The following is a 16,550-nucleotide window of genomic DNA, read 5'->3' on the forward strand; positions in this document are numbered from 1 at the left end:
TCATCAGAAGCAGACCACAGCTATAAGAATAAATCAGGGACAGACCTGTAGGAACAGAAGCAAAAACACAAGATGCCCTAAGTGAATATCCTCCAGGAGAAAAAATGCAAACATGAGGGACTGAAAGTTTCCCTCTTTAAATGATATTTTTAGAAGCCGCCGCGAGAGTCCACCCCGTGATTAGTGTGACCGACACAATAATGAGCCAACAATTCAGTGCCTCTGCCGTTTATTTTTAGTTGGTGTGCACATCAGCTGACACCACGCTGACCCTGCCTCTATTGCTTCTCTCTGCTGCAGAGCTTATGAGGGGGATCAAAACAGGTATGGCACTTTCCACTAGTGTTGTGGCACAGTTGGATGCAGTGTTTATATGGAGACCATCTCTTTTAATTCTTACACTCAGCGGTGATGTATAAATTAAGAAATATAATGTCAGGTGATGCAAAATGTTGTCTTTTGGAAATGGTGCTTTTTTAAAAGCCGTCAGATGTTCACAAATCTGACTTTGGTGAAGCAGCACAGCGAAGGTAGAATATTAGATCAGTTATTGGTGACCTTGACATTTAGTGCACTTAAAGTAACAGGTGCGTTCAACAGCTTAAAGGACTAGTTCAACCAAAAAATTAAAATGCAGTCACCTGTTCACCCCCCATGCCGACAGAAAATTTCGTAGCCCACAAAACATTTCGGGAGCTTCGCAGCATTCTCCTAAACACCTGAGGAACAAAACAGAAGCCCTAAAAAGAAAAAAAGGGAAAAAAAAAAAAAAAAAAGGCTCCATACAGCTCATCCAGCGTAATCCAGGTCTCCAGATGTCCAGAGATCTTCTTCGCGGACTCCAAAACCCTCAGCAGTGAGTGGATGACAACTGAATGTTTTAAAAATGTTGTGTGAACTCATCCTTTTAAAATAGCCTCGCAGTGTATGTAAATCAGCAGCAGCGCAGTGGGAGAGGAATGCAAAGGTCAAAGGGCCTGAGAGTTGTGACGGGGAAGGCTAAAGGGATATTCCGCAGCTCGGCGCTACGCGAATACGAGCCAGCTTGAGTGCTAAACAATTTCGTTGTGACCGGCTGGTATTTCGTTTCCCTTCTGACCCATCTTTGAATTTTAAATAAGCATAATGCGGCGACCACCCTGGGTGCAGAGACCTCATTGACAAGCAGGAAGTCTATGCATCATATAGATGAGTTACACAGAAGGATCCCCCTGTTGGCATTCGGACATGTATGACAAAGTGCTGTACTCGAGCGAAGGAAGTTTTGTTCTGAGGACGCTCAGCCAAAGGAATGCATTGTGTATGCTGAGCTGCTGCGCACGGCAAGGTTATAGAGGAGCTGTGGCAGCGTACCCTGTTTAGGAGTAAATCTAGTTAGAGGTTGGACTTTCTGCTTCATGTTTCTGTCAGAAGCAAGTTTGCAAAATAATCTGTGCTTTGAGAATAAATAATTGCCACTTTCTGGTGTAATTCATGGAATGCCTTTGAGCAGGAGATCAGTCTTAAAATCTTCTGGTACACTTTGGGGGAAATGGTTTTTCCCATAATGCAATTTGTAGTTTTTCTGTTGTTGCCACCCCTGAGGCAGACAGCGTGTAGACTTCGAACAGCTGCACTGTGGATTTAGGAGTCACGGGAACTCTTCCAAAACACACAAACAAACGCAGGAGCGCGATTCAGATAGACAACGCTAATAGCTCACATCTCTCACTCTCTCATCATGATCTTGGTCTCTTCATCCAGAACCCGTCACCCGTACTTGGGTCAAACCCACTGACCCTGAAAACTCCAGAATAGTTTTAAATGGTAGCCTACCCACTGTCCCTACAACTTTGAAAATTAAAGTAATTCCAAACAGAATATAACTTTGGGAATAAAAAGCTGAATTTGTCAATAAAACCACTTTGGTGGCTAATGTTAGCTAATGTTTACGTGAATGGTGTTACTGGGTCAAACCAGTAACACCATTGTTGCCCAAATGTTTTAACTGTTTTCTCTGTGCGCCAACTTAATACGAATAGTTAGCTAAATATGTCTGCTTGCTCGATGTAATTAAGCTAAATGACGTTAGCATTTCAACACGTCAGTAATGTCCAATATCTACCAGCTAACTTCGGTCAAACAGGTCCAGTTTGATCCAGGGTGTGCTTGAAGAGATTCATTTTGAATCCACTTGTGAAATAACTTAAGAGTAGCTGCTAACTGACTGTATCTAGTCAGTCAAAAGATGTGTGGATACATTATCAAGGGAAAATCCATGTTGGGTTCTTACTCTTGTTATTTCCTTTTCAGTGGGACATTTTCGGTCAAAGGAAATAGGTGAGTACCGAGAGTACATTATTACCTAGTAAAAACAGGGAAATCATTGTAATTGTTTAATTCTTTTTGCACACAAAGCTGCTGTTACTGCTCCACAACATTAGCTAGTCAGCTAAGTTAGCGGTGCAGCTTGCGGTCCGGTTCCTGTTGTTGTTGGGACCTAGAGGGGAGTGGTGCCATAACTTCTCATTCTGTTGATCATTTTAGCTGTTTCTTTTATGTTTTATTCTAAAATATATGGAAGAGGTCTGTTACTTTATCTCACTTCAAACAAACCTAATTGACAATTTGGGGGAAAAAAGGGCTACAAAGTGAGCAAACTTATGACATTTTCCAAATCATATGTTCGCTAACATTAGCTAACAGCAGCCATCCCTTGCTGGTCATACCATTCCAATTCCACCAAAGGCCTAGCTGTAATTCCCCAGAGTGTACTGAATTGATTTAAGGTGTTTCACTTCTCAAACCTTCCATTTTTAAGAGGAAGAATGTGTCATTTCTTCGCTCAAAGGCTTCACGGTCTGACTTTACAGTCATTGTCTGGTGCTGCTGCTTTTACTGGAAGCAGCCCACTGGCTCCACGCGATCCTGTGATGTTTGTCAAAAGTCACTGTCTCTTCTGAGATGTCCGTGACATCCGTAGTGAGCGTCTATTCTTTCCCTTCACATGTCATGTATTGTGAATTGTTCGAACAAAGTGCGCAGACGCCCCGCTCTGATACGTGCTGACCGGAGTGGGTGTATTGTGAGTGTGTCGGAGTGGGAGTATGCATCAGCGGTGCTGACCAGTGAGCTGACTCACTGATATAAAAAAACAGAGCCTGTGTGAGCTTCCTATGCTGCTGCACAACAACATGACCCTTTTCTTTTAAATGGATCTCATCCAGTAACCAAAGATGAAGAAAACAGTGTACAAGAGTAGTGCCGTAAACACCAAATGGTTATATTTAGAAATCAACACGTAATTCCACCAACAAGCAGGTCGTATTTACAACTTTACAAGAAAACAGTGACTTAAAAAAAAAACTTATAAGTAAACAGTACAGTCAACTCATTTCAGAATTAAAATTAAGCACAATTCTGCATAAATATTTTTTAAAAACTTAAACATTCATAAAATGTAAGTTATTGTTACAGTGCAATATTCCAGTATACATATTTTTTGTATGAATTCAGTTTTTGTCTCTTCCGGATGCCCAACATGTTTTCACCTGGTGCTTCCATCACAGTTAGTCGCTCCATCGTCATCATGATGCAGACTCCCCAGTTTCCACAGCAACGACTAGACCTTCTTCTTTTTTTTAATTATTATTATTTTTTCTGCTCGTATTATCGTAGATGATGTGGGACTTCCACCTGGAAAACAACAACACCATGTCAGTTTTCAGTGCAGGTCTTAAAAGACATCTCCAAAGGCTCACATGCTTTTGAAGAAATCTGATGGTGACGGCAGGGAATTTTCGAGGAATGGGGCATGAGTCAGTGGTCATGACCGAGAAATTTGAAAAAAAAGAAAAAAGAGAGAGATGGCAATCATGACTTCTGAGGCATGGCTACAAGAATGTAGGCTAGTTTTCAAACCACACTTCCCACTTCATTTAAAGGAGGGAGGGCGGTTTTATCGTGCTGACATCAGGCTTTATTCCTGCTTCTAGTCTTTATGCTATGCGAAGCTAACTGGCAAGCTGACCATGCACCTTCCTTACTGTAAACTGTGAAGATTAGGATTTTTGACTAACTCTGCGGCGCTACCTTGAGGGATACGTTCACCAGGTTCTCCAGAAGCACTGAGAACCCAAAATGACATGAAAAGCCATTATTTACCCTTTTTAATATGAAATCTTCACTGAAGCTGTGACGCTTGAGGTGTAAATAACTTTTCTCAAAGGCAATTTGGAAACTTGGGGCTTCCAGGGACTTGGTTTATGCTGGATGAGCTTTGTGGAGCCATTTTATGTTTTTTAGCAGTTGTCAACAAGTCCCAAGCTACTTCAGCTGTTTGGGAGAATGTTGTTGACTGAATTTTCAGTTTTGGGTGACCTTATCTTTAAATGGCATCATGACTGCAGTGTTCCAATTTAATATAATCATAAAGACAGGCATCTCACTCTGACTGTGTTTCCTTGGGATCAGACCTGTGCGTGATGTCCTCGGTGTCGTCAACAAAGTGTTAGCGGACGGTCGCTGTCGAATGCGTGTTGCTGGTGTGTGTGCCGCGTTAACGTGTCATATCTGCCTTTATCAGAGCTCCGCTGAACCGTTCCTATAAATAGCTGCGCTGAGTGGCAGGAATTTCACAGCTAGGAGACCCCGCCATCTGAGGGCACAGCTGATTTTCCACTCTAACAATATAACAAGCTGTGCCAAAGCCTCTGCAAGGTATTACTTGTCTTGCATAATAATTACACCAAAACAAAGTTCAGGCCATTAAATTCCCTCACAGTAACAGTGGTACACTGTTATGAAATATTAGATAAACCTTGAGCGCTCTCTTATTTGTTTTACCGTCCTTCTTTTCTCATCTTTGTCCTCAGGGTAAGAATTTGACGTGCTGTATTTTGGCCGTCCTGTATCTCTCGCCCTGGCTGTTACAGTATTGTGATTGTACCACAGTGCTGGCTGGTGCCGAGCAGCCTTTTGCCTGCCCACCCCAGTGCAGAGAAAACATAGGATGTCAGCCACAGAGATGACTCAGACACCGCTGACTCTGTGTCATCCTCATCTAAATTAAACTTCCCACTTGTTCGGTTTGCCGGCAGAGGGACGACGCAGTTTTGAATTAAGGCCACCGTTCAAGTGCTTGTGGAGGAGGAGGAACTATTCAGCCACTTTTCAATACATTTCCAAATAATACAACCTGATTAACAAGTTGTGTCCGTTTATATAAAAGAAAAAGTTTCAAAGGCATTGTAGTTGCATGAACCCTTCCGCTCACCCGTCTCAAGTTGCGGACGCTGCTGCCGCGGATGGACTCCATCAGCTGGTCGTGGGCTGACCTCATGGGCGTGGATGGCCTGCTGCCCTCCTCCCCTCGCCTCTCCAACGACACGGGCCTCAGCGCGTTCTTGAGCTCCTTCAGGATGCAACTCGTCTCGTCCCTGCCCTTCTCCTTCAGCTTCCCCTTCTTGCCCTTCTTACCTTTCGTCTTTGTCACCTTCTTGCTGCCCGCCTCGTGCGCCTTGATGACCTCGGCGATCATCCTGGTGGGCTTCTTCTCCCTCTGAGGGAGAGGTGGCGGCGGTGGTGGAGGGGGTGGGGGAGGAGGAGGCGGTGGAGGTGGAGGAGGAGGCGGAGCAGGGGGAGTCTGTTTTTTAGCCAGGTCGCCCCGCGGGAGTTTGGGGGAGGACCAGGGAGAGGCTCTGGGCGAGCTGTAGGGCGACGAGCGAGGAGTTCCTTTCTAGAGATAGACGGAACAAAAAAAGAATAGGCTAGTAGGCTCATTTAAACTAAAATTTGCAGGTGTTTGCACTGTGGAGGGTGAAAATGTTGATAGTCAGATATAAAGGGAGGTACCACTTGAAGTGTAAAAGACAAAGTCAGTTGCATAGTATTCAGGTTTAAGCCCTGTGTACCTTACAGCTTACAGTTTGCCAGCTAGCAAGTAATATCATTACCAGACTTGGTCAAGTAAAGCATGCTTATCAGATAAACAGACCAAATTTATCCATGTCATTAGCATGTAGCTTGTTAGCCGAAGAGCTCTTCACAGTGATGGGCACTTTAAAAACAATAAGGAGGACAAAAGAAAAGCAGAATTCGATTTTCAGCCAGTGGGACACTAACAAAAACAGTCCTGTTTTACTACCCACATTTCATAATGGGTAAAAAGCAAGTACCAGAGCAGTGGTTCTGGGGTTAACGGCTCCCTCTGGCGCCCCCTGTTGCTGCTGCTGTCTCTGCTCCTGCAGACGTTTCTGCCTCTGGCGGTCCTGGTTCCTGGTGAGGATCCCCGTCATGCTCATCCTGGGACCAGGCAGGTTGAACTGGTAGCCCAGCTTGATCAAGGTGTGGTTTTCCCTCAAAATCTTCACCATCTCCATCTCCACCTGTTCAGGGGAGTTTGAGGAAGACAGACATTTCAAAATGCAGGAGGACGAGAACTACAAACCAGATTATGGTCCCTTTGGAAGTGAGGGTAGCTAACCTGTCCTCCACACATGTGTCTCTGGTTGTGGAACCGAAGCTCAGTCAGGGTGTTGTTTCCTGGCAGTGCTTGAACCATCGCCATCACACCCTTCCCCGTCACGTAGTTGGACTCTATGTTGAGGCTGGTGATGGACGAGTTCTCCCTCAGCATCTTAGCGACAGCCAGAGCCACGGGGTCGTCAGCTCGGGTGTTAGCAAGGCTGAAGACCCGCACGTGTGTGTTGGACCTCAGTGCCTCTGCAAATCTGATTAGGGTTTCCTAAGAAGTAAATATAGATACTTATATAATCCAGAGCATAAAGGTCAGAGCACCCCTGAAGACATTTAACACTTCAGTATGGCCAGTGTTGTCAACACGAGGGCTTGCACCTAAGATGTAGATGCCATCAGGTTAACTACGGGCTGATTTAATCTTTCCTAAAGGTGCCTGCAGAACACAGAGACCTTGTCAAAGCTGTTGACTGGGGACACCAATATGAAGTTAATTTTCCAGTCTGTAACTGTGCCTACCATTGCATAACGATGGCTAGATGCCCGGTTCTAAAAATAGCCTGGCATATAATCAAAAGTTACCCAACAGTCAAGAGCAGGATGGTAGCAAGCTGGAGGCTAACAAATGCTAACCACTGACCAAACTCAAGCCAAATGTTGAAACCAGCCCAGTCACCAGGAAAAAATATTTCTACAAACCATAAATATGTCCAAGGGTGACATTTGAACCAAGCCTTCAAATTATATTCTTATTAGCAAGCTTTCACAACAGGATGTGGAGGGGAAGGTTTGACATTATTACGAGCTACAGCGCTGCCAACCTGGCGACTGCAGTTTGAGTCTTTGAGATCTCCAGCGACCGAAACCAGATATTTGTCATGGAAAGCTGGACCATCTCAGGCATTTTTTGAATCAACCAAAACCAACGCCAGCAACCAAAACTGGGTGTTTTTCACATGATGGCAGAACATGTCCAGGCATTTAATTGCTGATCAGAACCAGGTATTTGTCAAAGATAGAGACAGACCATCTGTAGTTGTTGTTGCTGCCACCTAAACTGGATGTTTTTCATGGGTAAGCAAACCACCTCAAGCCATTTTAGTGGCAACCAAAACAGGTATTGTAAGCCAAACCATGATGTTTTCCCCTAACCCACACCAAGTGGTTTTTGTGCAGAAACCCTAACCGGAGCATAAGCACAGCACTATGACAGCGAAATATAAAAGTGAAGCTAAACAAATATAGAAAAAGATACTTACAACTAACATGTAGTCTGAAAATTGGGCTGGTTAAAATGCAAAGATGATCTACTAATTTGACAAAACAGTGGCACTTCACTGAAAGTTTTCTTTTAACCTTGATTCAGGAGGTTGCATATTTGGGTGTCTTGCGTAAATCAGACGTAGTAAGTGGTGTTTGACAACTTAACAGAATCCAAGCCTGTTGTAATGAAGCCTCTCATGACGTGTCTGTATTCATACCTTTGAAATATCGTCAATGTTGTTGAGATTAACCTCGGTGAGTTCAGGGTCGTCGCTGAGAACTTGTTGGAGAGCATCATCGACAACGGTTGGGTTTCCAGTCGCGTTCGGGTCGACGGGTGGAGGGGGAGGAGTCAGTCTCATAGGCTCCACCCTCTGCGGCTTCAGTAGCATGGGCCCGTCATCCTGTGGTGTCAGCACCCTAGAATCCTTTGCGGGTTCAGGTTTTGATTTATTATCTTGTTCCTCCTCCTCCTCTTCCTCATCTTCCTCCTCCTCTGTTACAGCTTCCTCCTCTTCCTCGCTCTCCTCCTCTTCTTCCTCTTCTTCCTCTTCCTCCTCCTCCTCCTCTTCTTCTTCTTCTTCCTTCTCCTTTGGTTTTTCGTGCTTTTTCTGTTCTTTCTCATTTTCAACATCTTTCTCCTCCTCTTCTCCGCTGCTTTCCTCTGTCACACACTCCTCCTCTTGTTCCTCATCCTGTGTGTTAAAAAATATTCAAATTTTGAAATTAAATCCTGTCGTTTGGGGAATTTGTTTTCTTGTATACGTATATAACATGTTTTGTAAAGCTAAATATACGCAGATGATTTTAAAGCAACAGTGGAAGAAAGAGCAGCTTGTGATTTTCTTTCCTATTAGTAATTCAGATGACTGCTTACTTTTAGATGTATCAAAGGTAGGAAAGAGAAGCGTAGTTGATTGTTGAGTCTCATTCCTAGATTGTCAAACAGATGCCTTGGGTCACAATTTCAGGCCGAAAAACTGCCCAAAGCATCAGTGTTTGACCACCTGGGAATGAGACTCGACAATCAACCATCTTCCTCCAGACTCTTCTTCCCTACCATTGAGTAATCTGTCTTGAATTCTGTCTGATACATCTTCAAACAAGCTGGCTTTGCCTCTGGCACATTCTACAAACGCCAAGTAAATCTAATTAAAAGTCATTACTGACCGGTTTGGGGCTTCCTCCACTTATCTCGTCCTCCAGGAGTCTACGCGTCTCATTTTCCCAATACTTCATGAGGGCCTCTCTGCTGAAGGTGCCCGTTGGGGTCTTGTCAGTCTGGTCTCTCTGTCTGAGTCCTATGGGTACGTTGGCGTCAGGATCAATGTCCACAAGCTCCTTTTCCAACTCAGCCAGCTCTTCAGGGCTGAGTGAAGCCAGAAGCTCGTCCTCGTCGACATCTTCGTACTTACTCAGCTCTCGGCGGTACCCGAAAAAGCTCATGGCTGAAGTGTGCTAAGTAGAGACCCGTCGGTTCTTGAGATGCATGCGATTCAATCTGGAACCCAAAACGAAGCAGCCGTGTGGGGTTAGAGGTTCCAAGAGAAGACAGGGGCCACCGTTAGGTTGCTGGAGATCCACGGACATAAGGGTCCAGGCAAGGTGATCTTGTTCAACGGAGGTATTTGGACGAACTGGGTCCAGTCAAAAGATTCTTATGACAAAAGCCAAGTCCAGTCTGAACCAGATCTCCCCTAGCCGGTCGTGTTGGAGAGGCTGTGTGTGTGTCCGTCTGTGTCCTCTTTCTAATCTCGCCAGCTGCTGTTTAGGCCTTAAGAGAGGGATCAGAGGGGAACGTACCAAGCGTGGGCCCCATGATGCAGCGTCTTTTTTGGGAGGCACTGCTCTGAGAGACAGAGCCACAAAAAGCATGTGAGCTCAGACACCGTGCCCTGTCAACGTAGCGGTCTGTCACCGGGGCCTGAGTGGCTTTGTTCATGGCCCTAAAAAGACCAACTGGGCCCAACAGAACACGATGAGAGAGATAAACAGAGATAATGTATCGCCCCCAAAAACAGCATACCTCATGTCGTGTCCTCTGTGGTTATTGCTAGTTGATCTGGATGATTACGATATGATCATGATATGATCTTAACATGGAACATATATATGGAGACAAGGATTAGAGATTATATGTTTATGGATGAGTTGTTCTGATGTTTTTTTTTAAGAGATGAAGGTTAGGACTGAGACATGTAGTGTTTGTTGCTGTCTGTTAGCCACGCTGCTACTCTGGTTCAGTGTAGTGTCCGAACAACTACTGGATGACCTGCCAAGTAATTTTGTCAAGACATTCACTGGCCACCACACAGCGGCCATTTTCCTCCGCTCAGGGTGGAAAGTCAAGTGTGGTACTGCTGTGTTTCAGATTGCAAGCCATATGAACACAGGGACTCTGACAAATCGTTACTCCTTATCGACTGAACAGCACCTGTAAGGCAATGGACAGTGAAAATCCAGACAGACATCAGGCCATTGTTCAAGATAAAACATATTTGATGACCCATTAGACAACAGCTGACATTAGTATTCAGCCACCTCACAGCTAACGTCACTTAGTGTTACACGATATGATAGAAGAGGCATGAATTAGTTCTGAAATATCAACACATATCTTGGACGCATTTATTTAAGCCTGGAAGTGAAACACAACAGATGTAATCAAATGATAATGCTAGCTAGGAAGTGGTTGAATGCTAACATTACGAAATCAAATATGGAGTTTTACCTCAAAATATGGCCCAGTTTCCCTCCAGATTCTCATAATTCAGTATTTTTTCAGTCTATACTCAACCTGCAAGTGATGAAATGATGACAAGTTGCCAGACTGGAGTGAACAACATTACACCTGCTAAACGTCAGCCTGTTAGCACGCTGCCATTTGCATTTAGCTTGAAATAGTGTGGCTGTTGGCTCTTGTTTGAATACTTTAAACTTATTTGACCCTTTAAATGGATAGTAAAGTGTTGGATCAGAATGATGTCTGTGAACCAACGCACAAATCAGGTCGGAGCATTTATTGACTTTGTGAAGGAAAAAAATAGCTGTTGCATTTTAGGTTTGGCATCGTTAAGTTAGCTTCAATAGTACAGTTTTTGTTTTGTTTTTTTTTTCATTTTTAAAGATATATATTAACAATTTTCAACTGTTCGCAAAGTGAACACCTACAGACAACACAAAGCGAGAATAATGTTGTCCACCCACACAGGTGTTTTCACTTAACCTTCCCTATTACCTTCCCCTTTTCTGAGGGCTGTGTGGGCTGGTATACCTCGCGCTTGATCTCTCACACTCTGTTGCACCTGTTAAGCCGGGACATCTTCCACTTTAATCATTCTGATTGGTTGCTTTAGTTTGAAGGCCTTGTATAAATCCCTCCTCGACTTCTTCTTGGGCAGATGTCTAATTAGGGCAAAGTGAAAACACTTGTGTGGGCGTACAGGACATTTTTAAAAATTGTGATATTTCATGTGCTTTACATGCATTTTGCAGTTCTTATCATGTTTTGCAATGCAGTCTAGAATATTGTACTAAGAAACAGTAATCACATTCACACACTATATATGAAACTTAAATGAAATATAGAAGGACTTTGAGAGACAATATATTCTCATCTAGCTTGTTTTTAAAGAGTGACCAGTGCTTTTTCATTAGTATTTAAATCTAATAAACTAAATGTGTTTCACTTCGAGGAGAGGTCATCGTACAGGTCGTAGTCTCCGTAGGTCACATAGTTCTTCAGTCTCAGAGGAAAAGGGACAGCAGCCATGGCTTCGGGGTCATTCAGCGTCCTGCGGTTCATGTGACCTCTGATTACCAGTCGACAGAAGTGCTGTAGAGACCGTGGCTTGCCTGGGGACGCACAAACAAACGTTTACCCTGTAGTTGCTTGAAATATTCCTACATTTTCTGTCTTTTCTTTTTTAGTAGAAGATTTGACGTTTTACTCATGATGTCAGAGATCTCCTCCCACTCGGGCGTCTTCTTCAAGATGCGCTCCAGGTTGGGACAGATGCTGACATAGCTGACGTAGTCCAGGAGCATCCTCACAAGGCCGCCAACCAGATGTTCCAGCCATGATACAGATACAAACTCACAGAACTGAAACAGAACAAAATCAGGGATGGGATTTATTGGGTAGGTTATTGGTGCTTAGACTGGTCTACTGTGTGTCTTAATTACCATGGAGTCTACAACAGAGAGTGTGTACAGTATGTCTACCTGAACTGGCTCTTACTGTGATGACTTTAGTTTTGCTGTAAACCTGGTAGGCTAGGTTATGGAGGTTCGTCCAGGTACTGTCCATTATTTCACCCTTATCATGACAACACTGGAAACACCTACCAGGGATAGTGATACAAAAATTAAATGTTGAAATAATATTAGTAATAAAAAATAATAATTTTGAAAATTGAAGTTGACATAGGACCTTTGGACCGCTGGGAGAAATAGGTTTACATGCCCGGGGCTAGCTAGTTAGCATGCTAACATTGGTAGATACCTCTGCAATGTGATACATAGATGTCTAATTTTTCTTCCCATTCTGATGACAATTTTAATAAACTGAATGAATGTTTCGAAAATGAAACAGGCACTGAAACAGAGCGTTCAGACAAAGGTTGAATAGAGGTGAAGGCAGCCATGAACAGTATGAGAAAATAGTGTGTTTTTGAACATTAATGCATGTAAACAACAACAAAATAAAGGATGAACGTGACAGTGGGCATCATTTTGGACCTTTATGTCAGAACTCTTTATTTTACACATGGATTGACATACTTCTGAGCATGATATCCGCTGTTGAACAGCAGTCTCTGCATGACACGGTCCCGCAGGCAGTACTGCAGTGCTGTGGGGAACAGCGTGTTGCTGATCACATTGAAGTAACAATTCACCTCTGCTCCGTAGGACAGCAGCAGCTGCACCAGGTCGTACCTGGAAATGGTCAAAGAGCGAGACGTCAGAGGTTATCCCAACGCAACCATCCCGCCACCACATAGGTTCCAACCGCCAACCTCTCAGCACGTATAGCGACTAGGATGCATCGCAGTGGGTCCAGCTCGGTTCTTGCTCCAGCCTCTAGCAGCATCTTGGCGCAGGTGGCATCCCCGTTGGAAATAGCGAAGAACAGAGGAGTCCTCCTGAGGTCGCCGTAGTTCTCTGAAAAGGAATTACCAGCAGGAGACAAACTGCCTTCAGCCAGTTTGTGCTTCATTCAAAGATTCATATGTTTTTGAGCGAGTGTGTGTGTGTGTGAGAGAGCGTACCAGAGATGTGTGTGCTGAGCAAGACATTGACATCAAATCCTCTCTGGATGAGCAGCCGGAGACACTCGACCTGTCCCCCGTCTGCTGCTGAGTGGATGGGGTCCTGGCCTGAGAGCCGGATAGCCTTCTTTGTGGTGATGGGGATGAGAGTCCTCAGGGCTCTGGAGAGAGAGAGGGGGAGGCAAACAGGAAGAGAGTCGGGGGCAAAACCAGTGAAAAACAAATGCTAAAAGAAGAAAACAGGGCACAGAGAAAAATGTTCATTAGATTGTGGTTTTGAGCGACAGTGTTATTCGGTGACGGAACTGATAAACAGCGATAAACAGAAGGCTCTTTGTGGAAAGGACGACAGTGAAAACACTGCAGAGCTGTGAGGTGCAGAGAGAGACATGTTTCAGACTACAGTTTCATCAATTTGGCTGCAAAATAGGAGGAGAGGAATGTTAATTTGTCCCCGGCCATTTCATGTTTTGCCTGGAACTGGATTATCTTTCAGAACTTAGATATTCTCCAGCGTTTGCCAAATGTAGATCGTAAAAGTGACTCGGTGCTCTTTGGCATCGCTACACAGCTTCAGGGCACGGAGGTCAGCTCACAGTATGTGCCCCTCGTACGCAGCTCTGTGGATGGGCAGCTCGAAGCCGTGGCTGGGTAAGTTTGGGTTGGCTCTGTTATGCAGGAGCAGCTCGATACTGTCCAGGTTTCCAGATCCAGCTGCATCATACAGGACTGTGTCTCCGTTGTTGGCCTGGGCATTCACGTCACCACCTAGTGGAGCACAGGGAGAATACAAGAAGGGTCTGATCGAAGGTGACATGATGTGAAGGATCACACTTTGTGTGAGTGTTTTACCATGCATTATGAGTATGTCCAAAGCTTGAGGGTTGCTGAATTCAGCTGCGATCCCCAGAGGAGTCACCCCATAAATGTCTCTGGCAGTTACTTTGGCTCCGTGTCGAAGGAGCAGCATCAGAATATCTGGACAACCCACCTGATGCAAGAGGTAGGAAGCAAGGACACAGGGAAGGAAGCAAAGACGGTAAAGAAGGACAGATAAAATATGACATGTAGCCTGGATTGTGAGGTCATATTCTGTCTTGTTTTAGCCGGTATCAGCACAGCTCTGCTCACCTTTGCAGCTTCGTGGGTCGCCGTCCGCTTGGACTGACACACCTGCTCCACAAAGGCCCCGCCCATGATGAGGGACGCCACCATGTCGTATGACCGCTGCCTCACCGCTGCAACATGGAGAAAACACAAGGCGATGAGATAGGAAGCCAGATAAGTAGAAAGCTAATGCTTACAGGAGATGTTTTAACAATTCTACTGTCACGCCAGCAGCTCTGTGAGGGTAAGCACTGCTTTGAGCTAACAGGCTAGCCTGCGCACAGATGCAATGCTAACTTTTGCCGCCTAGTTTTAGCGCGTTGGCGTGCAAACATTTGATAATTAACGCACACAAAGTGAATAGAGTTGTTTATTAAAACAACATGCCGACATTTGTAACTGCAATTCATCCGAATTCAAACTCTTGAGACAGTAAAAGTACAAGACAAGTACTATCAGCAAATATACTTGAAAGTATCAAAAGTACTTATCATGCAGATTGGCTCTTCCAGTGTGTTCTACGATTACAGAGTATATCAAAGATACGTTTTAGTGTTGTTGTTGTTTTCAATGTTGAGCTAATTTTAGACACTTTGTACACTACTGGGCATGTCAGTAATGTAATACTGCATTATATCATACTTAAGTGCTTCAGTAAATCTCGGTGTCGTATCGTCTGCGACTGGTTGTGTCAGTTACTTGAAGACATTTCACCTCTCAACCAAGAGGATTCCTCAGTTCTAACCAACTGGAGGGGTGTCGGTCAGCTTTTTAGACTCTGTGTGGGTGTGACACACCAGATATCCAGTTAGTCAGACCTGAAGAAGCTTCTTGGATGAGAGGTGAAATGTCTTCAAGAAAACTGAAACAAGTCCAGCTGCCGACGATACAGCACGTAGATGTACAATGACCTGAGGGACTGAGGATTTTCATCGACACGTCTGCTTGAGTAAAAACTAAACTTTACACCGCTGTAATAATTAAAAATCATGCTCTAACAGCCAATTTGTGAAGCATTTACTAATGATCAACTGTAAAAATAAAGTTATTTGAAACCTTTTTTTGTGAAATCGTTATCCACTGATAAATATGTTTACGAACAAGCTGTCGATAAGGGATAAGTGACTGTGTATGCATTGTGTTGAGTTTGTGTGCATGTGTGTGTCTACCGATCAGCAGAGGAGACTCGTTCCTGCCGTTGGTGCTGTGCGGCGAGGCTCCTTGCAACAGCAGCATCTTGACGTTTGCCATCAGGCCGGCCTCCGCTGCCAGGGTCAGAGCCGTGTCCCCGTCCTCCGTCGGCTCCTCCAGGGTCAGGTCTGCGGACGTCATCGCTGCGGACAAAAAAAACACATCGATTAGGAGTATGTTAAGGTTGGTAATACACATCTGTCTCTCCACTGTCTCTCTTCATTCAGACTCCACACCCAGCCTGTTGAACCCTCACCCTGCAGCACCACACGCAGGACATCCTGCAGCGGCTGCACGGCTGCTGCGTGCAGAGCCAACCAGCCCCTGCCGTCCCTCTCTCTGAAGGCTGGCAGGCAGCCCGACAGCCCCTGCAGCGCATACACGTCACCTGGGGAGACACAACCCAACACTTGTTGTCCATTCACGTCAATTGGGATATCCTTGTGCTAAACCATGAGTTAAATTTGACCCTTACCCTTTTGAATGGCTGCCATTATCTTCAGGAAGTCCTCACTGTTTACTTCTTTCCTATTGAAACAAAGTTAGTTTGACATGATCAATTAATCAATTTTACTCTATAGATGGAGGTAAACAAACAGTTTTGGAGTTAGTTACCTGTAGATGATTTAATTCAGGACCTCCTTTCCTTTTGTTAAATGACTGTACTACCTCATTATACAAGAGCGAGGACACTTTGGACTCATGTCATACCTGTTTGTTTGTACCAACCCCTGCTGCCTGCAGGCATCCTGAATGCTCTCTCGAATGGTAAACTCAATAAGTTCCTCGTTTATTTCCTCCTGCTCAAAGTAATCCATTTTCTACAACAGAGGACACAAGCATGACCTCACAGGCGTCTCCATTTGTGCTTCTCCACAGCATGCAACAAAATGGCTGCTGGCCCTGCATCACACCTGTTTCATGCTCGTAAGCACATTAGTATAAATCAGTCATACCTTAGATGACGCCACAAAGTCACATCAATCCGTCCTCACCCCAGAGTCTGAACACGTCTTCTCCAGCTTTTGCTGCCCGTGTGTTTTTGTTTTTTTTGTCTTGCTTGGTCCTGTTAGCTGTCTGAGTTATATTTAGATGTGACCTGCTTTAGACGACCTGACTCACAGTGTCACGTTAACACTTCCCCAACCCCACCGAACAAAGTACTCCTTCCCCCGACTGGCTGCCCTCTGACTTTACTTCAGATGAGATTATTTTCGTCAGATGTAAACAAAAGGCGCTTTTCATGCTTGTGAAACATCTGCT

At 44.6% G+C, this 16,550-nt stretch overlaps 2 protein-coding genes and 1 long non-coding RNA gene across 8 annotated transcripts; 1 reads left to right on the plus strand and 2 right to left on the minus strand.

The window, feature by feature from the left end:
• Positions 1–3,241: 3,241 nt before the first annotated feature.
• On the minus strand, positions 3,242–9,579 carry lmod2b (leiomodin 2 (cardiac) b). Its single transcript, XM_037122202.1, has 6 exons — positions 8,890–9,579; positions 7,938–8,414; positions 6,464–6,724; positions 6,156–6,365; positions 5,255–5,716; positions 3,242–3,675 (listed from the first exon to the last, which is right to left on the minus strand). Exons 1-6 carry the CDS (start codon positions 9,163–9,165, stop codon positions 3,649–3,651), a joined length of 1,713 nt encoding a protein of 570 aa, XP_036978097.1. The 5' UTR covers positions 9,166–9,579; the 3' UTR covers positions 3,242–3,648.
• A 1,145-nt stretch (positions 9,580–10,724) lies between these two features.
• Positions 10,725–16,369, minus strand: LOC119032715 (ankyrin repeat and SOCS box protein 15-like). 6 transcript variants are annotated; one of them, XM_037122196.1, is made up of 13 exons: positions 16,244–16,369; positions 15,999–16,108; positions 15,763–15,815; positions 15,544–15,675; positions 15,266–15,430; positions 14,121–14,227; positions 13,586–13,980; positions 12,990–13,150; positions 12,738–12,882; positions 12,502–12,657; positions 11,960–12,062; positions 11,670–11,823; positions 10,725–11,574 (listed from the first exon to the last, which is right to left on the minus strand). In XM_037122196.1, exons 2-13 carry the CDS (start codon positions 16,103–16,105, stop codon positions 11,405–11,407), a joined length of 1,848 nt encoding a protein of 615 aa, XP_036978091.1. In that variant the 5' UTR covers positions 16,106–16,108; positions 16,244–16,369; the 3' UTR covers positions 10,725–11,404. The 6 variants fall into 6 exon arrangements, 5 of the variants coding, with proteins under 5 accessions (XP_036978091.1, XP_036978092.1, XP_036978094.1 ...); XM_037122197.1 differs by lacking the exon at positions 16,244–16,369 and having other exon boundaries at positions 13,586–13,757; positions 13,842–13,980; positions 15,999–16,105; XM_037122199.1 differs by lacking the exon at positions 15,999–16,108 and having other exon boundaries at positions 16,244–16,317.
• Positions 13,854–15,809, plus strand: LOC119032718. Its single transcript, XR_005079019.1, has 3 exons — positions 13,854–13,992; positions 14,129–15,413; positions 15,515–15,809. It is a non-coding gene; the product is annotated as an uncharacterized LOC119032718 (long non-coding RNA).
• Positions 16,370–16,550: the final 181 nt, after the last annotated feature.

This window comes from Acanthopagrus latus, chromosome 14 (genome assembly GCF_904848185.1).
Source record: "Acanthopagrus latus isolate v.2019 chromosome 14, fAcaLat1.1, whole genome shotgun sequence".
NCBI classification, from domain to species: Eukaryota; Metazoa; Chordata; class Actinopteri; order Spariformes; family Sparidae; genus Acanthopagrus; species Acanthopagrus latus.